Source organism: Vanessa atalanta, chromosome 20 (assembly GCF_905147765.1).
Source record: "Vanessa atalanta chromosome 20, ilVanAtal1.2, whole genome shotgun sequence".
Lineage (NCBI taxonomy): Eukaryota > Metazoa > Arthropoda > Insecta > Lepidoptera > Nymphalidae > Vanessa > Vanessa atalanta.
The window spans coordinates 8,184,764-8,196,153 of NC_061890.1; the positions used below are offsets into that span (position 1 = coordinate 8,184,764).

General features: G+C 33.5%; 2 protein-coding genes across 2 annotated transcripts; both read right to left on the bottom strand.

The window, feature by feature from the left end:
• Nucleotides 1–1,085: 1,085 nt before the first annotated feature.
• Nucleotides 1,086–7,472, bottom strand: LOC125071725 (protein Red). Its single transcript, XM_047682074.1, has 11 exons — nucleotides 7,100–7,472; nucleotides 6,778–6,975; nucleotides 6,548–6,611; nucleotides 6,315–6,389; nucleotides 5,410–5,517; nucleotides 4,584–4,648; nucleotides 3,817–4,057; nucleotides 3,077–3,221; nucleotides 1,880–2,089; nucleotides 1,643–1,809; nucleotides 1,086–1,290 (listed from the first exon to the last, which is right to left on the bottom strand). The coding sequence occupies exons 1-11, from the start codon at nucleotides 7,246–7,248 to the stop codon at nucleotides 1,210–1,212; spliced, it is 1,503 nt and encodes a 500-aa protein (XP_047538030.1). The 5' UTR covers nucleotides 7,249–7,472; the 3' UTR covers nucleotides 1,086–1,209.
• A 1,166-nt stretch (nucleotides 7,473–8,638) lies between these two features.
• On the bottom strand, nucleotides 8,639–10,561 carry LOC125071811 (macrophage migration inhibitory factor-like). Its single transcript, XM_047682203.1, has 3 exons — nucleotides 10,276–10,561; nucleotides 9,406–9,578; nucleotides 8,639–8,803 (listed from the first exon to the last, which is right to left on the bottom strand). The coding sequence occupies exons 1-3, from the start codon at nucleotides 10,381–10,383 to the stop codon at nucleotides 8,725–8,727; spliced, it is 360 nt and encodes a 119-aa protein (XP_047538159.1). The 5' UTR covers nucleotides 10,384–10,561; the 3' UTR covers nucleotides 8,639–8,724.
• Between the last annotated feature and the right edge of the window lie 829 nt (nucleotides 10,562–11,390).

Consider the following 11,390-nt stretch of genomic DNA (forward strand, 5'->3'; position numbering starts at 1 on the left):
CATTGTGTCGAATGAATCGTCGCGAATTCGGCCGCATTTCTCTCACTCGTCGCGTCATCGCATCACGGATCGACGTGATGGAATGTCACACTTTAGTCTTGGCGTAGTGAAATCTGAAGGTCGGTTGACCGATGGGAGATATTTGTTTTCGTTGACTTTTCAATTTTCATCTAGTTCATCCTTTCCTCATAAAAAGACTCGACCGAATTCAATACAACGGAGATCACACGTGAACTTGTAGTCTATGACGTCATAGGATTAGGAATTATTTTGTGGGACACTGTACACGCTTCCAAACAGCGGTACAATTTTTTCTAATCATGTTAAAAAGAACATTTCTGTACTAAATAAATATAACTAAAATTTAAAAGTTACACCTTGAGAATGAAATGATGACATCCAAGCTAGTTAAAAGTGGTTTAAAATAATAAACAATTATTGTAATAATCCCGCTTTTTCTCTCGTTGTTCCTTCTCGTATCTGAGGTATTGTTTTGGTAGATGGTAGATTTATAAGGACAATCTTGGCAATTTGATTTTTGACTATATATTTTGAAAATGGTGAGAATTAACTGTTATATTAAGTTCTCATTGAAACCGAAATACAATTGTTTTTATAAAACACTTTTTTTTTATTTGATATTTAATAATAAAGTTTAAAAATACGGTCTATAAATGTTTACAGGTAGGGCCGTTAATGTTTTAGGTTAATTGACCTTTTTTGTAGTTTTACTTCTTTTGAACGAGCGTTATGAATATTTGTGATGCGCCCACAGGGTCATATTGAAGTTCTAATCTCGCTACCAATTAAGTTTCAACTTACAACAAGATAACTTATACAATAGACTTCATATATAATTTTAATGCAAGTGGCGGTAGAAAAAAAGCAATTACATTTTGCATAATAATATTTTTTTCTTTTTTGTGATAATATTATTTTGCAAATAATACCTCGTTATTATAGTAGTTGCACTACTTTTAATAACGCCGAAGAAGTAGAACTTCTTAAGCGCGTACATAAGTACAGGTATTTTTTTTATATATGATCAAATAAATTACAAGTCGTAAATTTTTTTATAAATTTATTTTGCTCACACTATTTACATAATATTGCGTAAAATACAAATTTAAAATATACATAAGTATAATATTACCTACTGTTAAAGCACAAACGTCTGTATGTATATATGACAAGAAAAATTACAAAACATTAATATTTTGGAGTCTTGGAGAAACCTGTTTCGTCGCCAGTGTACTGTGGAGCCTTACGTTTTTGTATTATATTTTGAATCTGGAAAAAAAATTATAAAACATCTATTAAAAGTATAAAATTGCCTGTGGTACAAAAATAAAATAAACAAAAATTTTTTTTTAGGGTTGGAATGCAAATTATATATATATATATACACACGTCTTTTTGCTACTATAAGACACTATAATATTTAAATCGACAATGTTTTGCCATCTAATGGATACCTAATATTACATATCTTGAGTCTATAAATACACTGGCGCACTTAAAACCGAAAAAGTAAAATAAGAAATTATTGAGAGAGCTACACGGATTAATTCGTAAAGCCTACGAGCAATAAAGTTTAATAAATATATATAAAATAACAGTTTAATAAAGCGAATAAATGTACCTGTTGCCACTCCCGGTCGAGTTCCGCCTTTTCACTCTTATCTTTGGTCTTCCTGGTCTTGCGTCCGTCCTGCGTCTTCACGCCGTACTGGAAGGCGGCCTTCGGCAGAGCCTCCTTGCTGCTCATGTACGCCGAGTACTCCTCCTGGGTATCGAAGTCCCAGCGACCTATTTTAAGTGCAATGATTACAATCTGCGAACACTCGGGACGACGAGCATATCTCGTTTCAATACATACCGATGGGGCCCTTCTTGTTGCCGGCGTCCATCTTGGTGTAGTCGACCTCATCGTCCGAGTCGTCGATGGCGTCGTCCATCTCGCGGAGCCCCGGGTAGCACTCCGCGTAGCCCTCGGGCTCCGCCGCCAGCCGCGACAGCAGCGCGGCCGAGCGCTTGTCGCGCTCCTCGGGGTTGGTGGGCGGCGCCCGGCGCGCCAGCGGCCCGGGACCTGCCGGCCGGTGCGTACGAGTATGACACGAGGCTCAGAAATGGCTCAGCGATCTCAAGAAACTCGAGAGATTAAATCGATCGAGAGACGACTGACGGCGAGGATCGAGAAAGAATACAATTTATAAAGCGTCGTAAGTAAATTGGAAAACTGTCTTAAAATGTAGGTGTCGGAAATATAAACCTTTTTTGTTTTGTTTGTAAGGTTATTTACGTCGCTTATGTCACTAGATCCGGTCAGATTGAGTGATCGCTCAATGTAGCGCCTAAATTCTCCTACATAGGACACTTCCTATGTTTATGTGTTCGGTTGTAGGTTTTAATCTATGGTAATTTATTTCAAACAGGTGGACGGACTGATGCGGACAAATGAGGGTGCCCATAGAAATTAGTACTGTATAGCATAATAATCATGCCTCATAATTCCATCGCCAAACAAACCTTGGGAACTGAGAATGTCCCTTATGCCTGTAGTTACACTAATTCAGTCACACTTCAAACTGGAACACAACAGTACTAAGTAATGCTGGTTGGCGGTAGAATATATATATATAGACTTGCAAAAAGACCTACCACCAATAGCACAATAAGCTAAGAGCCGAAATGGTCCAGTGGTTAAAACGCGTGCATCTTAACCGATGATTTCGGGTTCAAACCCAGGTAAGCACCACTGAATTTTCATGTGCTTAATTTGTGTTTATAATTCATCTCGTGCGCGGCGGTGAAGGAGAACATCGTGATGAAACCTGCATGTGTCGAATATCAACGAAATTCTGCCACATGTGTATTCCACCAACCCGCATTGGAGCAGCGTGGTGGAATATGCTGCAAACCTTCTCCTCAAAGGGAGAGGAGGCCTTAGCCCAGCAGTGGGAAATTTACAGGCTGCTAATGTAATGTAATGAATAAGCTACAAACTTTCTCCTCCTTATGAAAGTAGTTGAGAGGACTTTCTGAGACTCTTTATAATATACCTTACGATACAAACCTTCTTCCTTTTCAGTTTCAAGTGGCTTATCAAAGTAGGTCCGAGGGCGTTCGTCTCGCCGCTCGCCTCGTCGATCGCCAGCGACGTAATCTCCAATGTCGCCGTATATAGAATCGTCGTTACGACCTTTTTCCGTCGCCTTATCCTATAAAAAAAAAGTAATAATATTATATTATTAAAATTATTTATACAAACTGTAAATAATTATTTGTGATGAAATTTATCTCGTGGCAGTTCTACTCGTTACAATTTGCTCGTACTCATGTCTGGTTGCAGCTTTATATTATATTGAATCAAATAAAACGAAGCATCGGGGCATCCTTACTAATATTATCGAAAGTGAGTTTGTATACCGATTTCACGTCTCAACTACTCAAAGTCAAAGTCAAAAATCTTTATTCTATATAGAAGTGTTTACATTTGCTTATTGAAAGTCAAAAATCTACAACCGGTTCGGAATTTAACACCTCGGACCTGAGAAGAACCGGCGAAAGAAACTCAGCGGGATATTTTTTTTTTTTTGTTTTTTTTTTTCAGTTTTCATGTACAATGATAATTATATTTTAGTTATTCGAAAACAGTACTCGATCGATCATCATGAAATTTTGCATACATTTTTTCAGGTCGGTATAGAAAAAGTATCTAACAATCTTATCTCAAGGCTGCTCCTATAATATTATTATTATCGCAAATAGATTTATAATCTCTCAAATGATCGGGCATCTGCAAGTGGGCAGCACCTTGGCCTTCCTCAGCTTGCGGTGGCGGCCGTGGCGCAGGTAGGCGAAGATCTGCGCCAGCTTGTCCAGCACGACGTCGGCGGCGCCGGGCGAGCTGCGCCGGTCGCTGTCGGGCACGTCGGCCTTGCTGCGCGTCAGCGTGGTGGGGATGTCGCTGTCGGCGCCGCCCTCCTCGTCCAGCTCCACCACGTACGCCATGCGGCCCGCCGCGAACAGCTCGTTGCGCACCACCTTCTTGTTCCTGCATAAATAAATAAATATAATAGGTATTCGATTATACCTTATATCAAAGTACTAGTGAATAACGACAAATATTTTTTTTAAATAAAGTGAAAAGTAAAGAATCTGTATACATAGAATTTACGCTGAGATTATTTATATACCTAGATAACGTTGCAATACGAAATAACTAAAACAAACGGGGCAACATTTATTATCTTGGTGTGCGTGACGGCTACGCTTGACACTCGCCAAACGTCATACTACTATTGCTTGTGTGCATGTACTTAGTGGACGACTGTCGGCCACTATTATTTTCGAAACGCTTTGTCAGTATCTAGACATAACATAATCAAAAAACTTAAATCAGAACTGACTGTACTAATATTATAAATGCGTTACACTTTTACGGCGAAACCGCTAAAAACAATTTGATGACAATTGAATCGCAAGGAAGACCCTCCACCAGGACCGAACACTAAAACGACAGCGTAGCTGAGGGGCGGCGATCATACGAAGTCAGAAGGTTTCGTGTTTTGCATACTTACTTTTGTTCCGTGATCAGATTATGAATATTTCTGGCCATGGGCGATTCATATTGTACCTCTTCCTCCTGAAAAGAAAAGTATTATTATTAAGAAAATCAGCAAGACAATATCATCAACAAAATTACTATCTATCTAGATTATACGGTTAATTATGGATACCGCAGAAATGTGTGACATAGTAATCGATTACAAGCGAATTTCACATTTATAAGTGAAACACGACGCTAATCAACATAAATATACTTTTTAACATATTTTTTTTATTTACGACAAAGTCGCAACATGTACATTTAACGATAATTTTTATTCGATAATTTCGTATTTTCATTTTCAATCAAATGTACATGGTACTTGAAAAATCCGCAGTGCGTGAAGTGTACACGCGTATAACCGACAGTGTGTACTGACCACGCGGGAATTCGGCTATTTACTATATATTTATTGTCTGGAAGAGCTGGCTAATTAGTCCATTGTACACACATATAATTGGTTATATTTTTGTTTTGAGCGTTATTTCTATATTTGTTTTTTTTTTTTTGTTTAATTCTAATATTTCTGTATTTTTGTTTGTGGTATACAATAAAGTATATTAACATTAATGTCTTGTTTTAAATCGCACATACGGGGTAAGAGTATCAAAATTATCAGCAAAATTTATTACATATTTAATATTTAAGCCATAAAAAATTTAAGAAAAACTAATTTGAACATGGAAGTAACTTTTTTTTTCACTTAGGGTTAGTGACGTCAGTCATTTTTTAACAATCCATGTAATTACCTATTGTAATATATACCTTAAATTACTACAACTGCACATTACACATACCACCGGTAATATTTCTTTGGTCTCCTGTATTGGTTCTATCGGAGCTGATACAAGTCGTTCCATTTCTGCCTCTTCTTCTTGTTCTCGAGTTTGAATTTCTGAACGTACCTAATAAAAAATAAAAGGATAATTTATTTTTTATTATATTGAATTTTAATATAATTTTCATTCTCTATTTTGAATCAAAGCATTTCACATCCATGTATGATTTACTGATATTAACATAGTGCACAGTGTGTGTGAAAAAAATTTACACACATACTCGATTGCCACACTTCCATAGTCCAATGGTAATGCAATTCCAGACTCAGAAACTATGGCTTTGTCTATGTACTGTCTGAGTTACGAAGTTGCTAAATTTTTAGATGATGTAAAAAGTACATAAGAAAGTAGTGAAATTTTAAAGTAAAAAATGCATTTCTTTGTAAATGTTTTTGTAACATGTTTGTTATTAAGTTTTATTTATTATTATAAACACACATCTTCCTTCCAACACTATCAAGTATATCTCTACAAGAGTACAAAAAAGGCCAATTAAATAATACTTGACATTGAATGATGCAATATCATCAGTCGAGAGCTTGAATAATCTATGATTTTCACTATGGATTTGCGAAAAAATTGCATTTGAGCTTCAACAAAGTGTTAAAGGAACTGTGGAAGTAAGATTAAAGTGGATATAAGTACTTAAGTGGATTAGTGTTGTATACCAAATGAAGACATATTAATCAACTGTTAAAGTTATGCACAATATAGCTGAGCTTTTAGCAAATCGCATGATGTATGGTTTGTTTATCTTTATTCCTTCTTTGATTGGATTAAACTATAGTCTCTCCATTTGGGACATATTCATTCCCAGCTGAGCCACAGTCTTATACAACTGATAGATTAGAAAATCAACTTACTTTTTGCAAAAGAGCATAGTCGAGACCTTTAACCAAGTGAGTGTGCTCCATGTCACCACCGAGATATTTAGATTCCTGAAATAAAATATAACAATTGTCATTCTTAAATACATATAAGACCATAACATTTGGAGTAATGCAGATAAGACTTACTTAACTATATATATTTATTATTATTATTACAAACAACTTTAACCTAGAATATAGTACTCGTGAAATAATTGACAGTTTACCTGAATCATCTGTCGTCTCCTTTCTTTTGCATCCATCCCAGATTTAACATCAGGTGCAACAGCTCTAAAAGTAACAATAATAATTTTTACTTATATCAAATTATATAATAATATTTGATTTAACTTAAAGTACAAAATAACAATTCAATAATTTAGTTTTTGAGTCAAACTATAACCTTTATGACTACAAATTATTGTTGGTAAAGAAAAGATTATTAAACATTGTAGACCTGTATGCACTACTGGTGTTACTTGTAGGATCAACCGCACAAATATCATTGACTCCATCTCTTCTTTCTCGTGCCCTGTCTCTATATTTTTCGGCGAGCTCAGCAAGCTTATTGTCTTCTTGTTTTTTTAAGGCAGCATAATATGATTTCTTTTTACGACGAAGTTCACCTTTGTTTTCAGCTGGTGGTGGCATAGACCTAAGATAGTTAATAGAAAAAGTTATAATAAACTAAAAATTTTATTGATGATAAATGTGTAATTTGATGTACACGGTCTTAATTATATGAATTAAAACTAATAAGAAACTATCATTCGAATTACCCAGAATTAGCCATGGCTTCCCTTACAGAACCAGCAGGGTGAGCACCTCCGGCTGGTGTTGACCGAGGGGTCATTAGCAATTTCCTGAAGTCGTCATTTGTCAGCCTTTGAGACACTGGAGTGTCTTCAACACTTCTGTGATCCTCCATTTCGTTTGTAGACGAAAACCTAACTCAGTATATTAAGATATCACAGCAGATTAACTGAAGTACTTATATCGTTTTAAAAAAGAAGATTAGGAAATAATATCCCGAACAGCAGACATCTCAAATACAGAAGAATATAAAATGACTAAACCATTAGCTTTAAGTTTAAAAACACTTCATACTTGTCACAATTAAATTAATACAGCAAGAGCAAATGCAAAGACTAAAAACTCAAGACTGTGAAAACACAAACAGATTAAACATCATCATGACAGCTACCAATTTGAGTTTTGATTTTTGAGAGAAAGATAGCAAAATTTACACTGAGTGTAATATTTAAAAGCAAAAAAAGTAAATCTTTTGGAGTGTAAAAAAAATATTCAAATGGAGTCTCAGACAAAAATCGATAGCAATTAAAATCAATTTTTTTTTAATGATTTACCAAAAACAAAGATACATTTATCTTTTAATTTTATAATATATATCTGACTACTTATTAATTCAATTATTAGGACAATGAATTTCATCGTCCTTATAAAAAAAAAACTGATCGTACTGCTTTAACCTTTAATTTAATATTAACTTATTTAGTTTTGATATGTTAAGTCCCTAAGTTTGGGGAGACCCGTTTTTTATATATTTTTTTCTTTTTCAACATCATTTCAACTATTCATTAACTTAACTGTTCTCTCTCGTTTTTATTCATCTAGTGTTTTATTTTTAAATAACTATTATTAATATTTTCTAATCAATCTTAAATTTCTTTTTGAAAAAACTGAATAAGTTTTTATCGACTAGTAACGCTTTTGTAAGTCTACTTAAATAAAGTATATTTTGATATGTTTTGCTTCTGCAAATAACCATTGCAACGTAATCAATTACCGTTGCGAAGTAATTACATAAAAAAATATAGGCTCAACCTAAACAATGGATTGATAACTGGATAGTTCCACGTTTTTTAATACTTCTAAAAATACTTAAATTTTTGTCGCACCTACACTCCAAGGCGGCCTTCTCACCGACACGATAATAAGCTTAAGCGATCTCATGATGCTCCCGAAAAACCAGCGGAACCCACCTCATTTTTAGTGGTTAATCCGGTGTAATTGATGTCCGCCTAAACTCTCACTTTTTTGTGGTGAAATGAGTAAAATGCATTATTCCAGCGAGAAAAACAGATGACGACAACTCACCGGGATTTCGCCCTTAACTGGTATCGACCATTGAATAAGGATCATAGAGAAATTGATACAAGTTATATACAACAGTCTGTATACAATATACAAATATACAATAGTCTGTTGAGTCTAAACAATTATTAATATAACAATTAATAATATTTTGCATTTAACTTGCGATAATACCATACAAATAAAACAAAAACTAATTTACTTTTTAATGCTTTATTTTGATAATATAATATAACTAAAAACTCATATTCATATTTTCGTTAAAAAATCCTGGGAAACATTAGATAAATTATCCAAATAATGCATGGAAAGTTGTGCCTTTAAATCCAACATTGCCAGTAGGGTTATCTTGAAATGTTATATACATCCTGCAATATTTAAAAATAATATATGTATGGAGTCATTAATAGAAATATTTATGAATGTTAATTGGATAAATATGATAACTTTATCACAAGATTTAATATTATTATTATTATAATGAAATCACTTATACAACTTTTAACCCCTGACCTGATATTTATATGATTATGGATAAAAAATAGCAGCATAAATGTATTGGATATAGATATGGTAGTAGGATTATATAAATGTGTACATTGTTTTTTTTTTTTTAATTTTGTTAATAAAATCTTATTTTCCTTTCTGCAAATACTTTTTGTACTACTTCTGTAGTACATAATAATAATATTCTTATATTGAGAATATCAGAATCAAAGACCTAGTCTTTGTGCATGTCAGTAGTGCCTATGTCTACGGGTCGTCTTGACAACTCACTATCATGAGGCCCATTTGCCACTTTGCATTTCTATTTATAATAAACAAAAACAAACAAGGCTTTGTACTTGTCTAATATTAAGCAAAATATAATACAAATAAGAATGAATACTATTGAATATTAGTAAACATTTTAAAATATTAAATAATTGTTAAAATGATACATAATAACACAACACAACACAACTATTACCTATCCTGTGGGACACCCAATTCTTTCTCTACTAGTTCAAAGAGTATTTTAGCATGTTTTTTATTTTGTTCAACACCAAGAGCTCCAATAGACATAAGATTGGCAATGGCACAAGGTTCAGTTGTACCACCAAAACTCATTGGTATATCCGGAATAACAGACACTACACAATACTGAAAAGTTGAACAAGATTTAACTCATTATTAAAAAATACAAACTCAAACAAAGAGCTGGGGTAACTCAGTGGTTAAAACTAGTAAGCATTAGACTCAACATTGCAGGTTAAAAACTAGGCATACAGGCAGTACTATGGAAATTTCATGTGCTCAATTTGTGATTTCAATTCCATCTCATTTTTGGTAGTATAGGAAATCATACTGAGGAAACCTGCACATGTTGAACGAGATTAGGATGCCTTTGATCATCAATGGATTTGACCTGCGGTCCCACTGTGCTAGTAATGATAATTCATCAAATTGTTTTTCTAAACAAAAATATTAAAATTAGTAATTGAGGTAGTCAATTCAATATTCAATATTGATACATTTATATTTTAGCTCCAAAGATAACATCATAATTAATTAAAAAAAAATTTTTTTTTAATTTAAGTGTGATATAAGTAATATATTGATTATCTAAATATTAACTATATTAATATTTTAATATGACACAAAATTTATTTAACAGGATTTAAATTCTTAAAGGTAAATTTAATCTCAGGGGAGCTGAATAACAATGAGGCCAATTATAATGTAGTTAGCAGTAGGAACCTGAGTTCGCTGGTATCCAACAAAGAGTATTTATATTTAAAACAGCTGAGCGTTTACCAATAGTCACTGATTAATGCCCAAGTTTTATTTTACTATCTACCTGCTCTGGCTTTCCAAGAGATTTAGCCAAAATCGGCACAGCTTTGGTCACGAAATCTTGCGGAATTTTTGACTTCGGCACATTAGTTTCTATTCTGAAATGGGGCATTTTCAATAAATCCCGTTCTAATGAAACAGAAGCAGATTTTATAGTTTATACTAATAACTTCTTATTGGTTATTAGTACTGACTACCGAACTTTCGATATGAGTAGTAAGTACTTATATATTATGGTTATATAGGCTCTGTTTATAGAATTACTATCAAACAGTATTTAAAATACGTTCTACTTATTAATCTCAAACTATAGTCTATGGTCATGGTGTATCGATTTTATTGTTCGTAAAGATCTTTGTTCTTCGAAAATAACTACACACAGCTTAGAAATTAAATTGAACATTTATTTATATTCAGGCATAGGTGTATTGGGTATCTAGTATCTACTATCTAGCAAGATTATTTTATATGGCAAGAATAATTATCCAATACATTAATACTTATGAGTGGACGAATCTTTTATTTGTATTTATACAAATAAAATAATATTAATAGTTAATAACTTTATACATAACAATTTAGCTTAGCCTAGCTTAAACCTTACTTCTGTCTTTAGCTGCTACATGTAAGTATCAGGTATCAGTTTGTGCTCTGTCGTATATTTTAATATTATCTCAAATAAAATGTTATACATTTTACTTGGTGGCAGAATTTACGTTTTACAAACGCGTCTACGTAGGTACCATCCATTCAACATTTATTCGACCATCTAACATCAATACTTTGAAGTTTGAAGGATGTGTGAGCCAGTGTAACTACAGGCAAAGGGACAATAAATAATATCTTAGTTCCCAAGGTTGATGTTCTTCTTACAGCGCCAATGTATATGAGTGACTAGTTATGTTGTAATTTGCTAATAGCACAGCATATTGTGCACTACTTACATATTTTGATCTATGTGTCTTTATTTATGATACAACACTATTCCTACACTTTATTCAAACCATAATAGGAGAAAATCCAAATAAACAACATTTGACAGCAAATTGACGCGGTATCATTGGTTGGAGTTTGATATTTTAAGCTATGATAGTCACTATGAATTGTGGAAGTAAAATC

Bases quoted from the DNA above. Each gene is read 5' to 3' on its own strand.
- LOC125071811 (XM_047682203.1), bottom strand. From the start codon at position 10,383: ATGCCCCATTTCAGAATAGAAACTAATGTGCCGAAGTCAAAAATTCCG. The intron at 9,579-10,275 runs GTAGATAGTAAA...TCAACTTTTCAG, and splicing joins CTCTTGGAAAGCCAGAGCAG to TATTGTGTAGTGTCTGTTAT. The intron at 8,804-9,405 runs GTAATAGTTGTG...TAAATATTGCAG, and splicing joins TTGGGTGTCCCACAGGATAG to GATGTATATAACATTTCAAG.
- LOC125071725 (XM_047682074.1), bottom strand. From the start codon at position 7,248: ATGGAGGATCACAGAAGTGTTGAAGACACTCCAGTGTCTCAAAGGCTG. The intron at 4,058-4,583 runs GTAAGTATGCAA...TTATTTATGCAG, and splicing joins AATCTGATCACGGAACAAAA to GAACAAGAAGGTGGTGCGCA. The intron at 1,810-1,879 runs GTATGTATTGAA...CACTTAAAATAG, and splicing joins CAACAAGAAGGGCCCCATCG to GTCGCTGGGACTTCGATACC.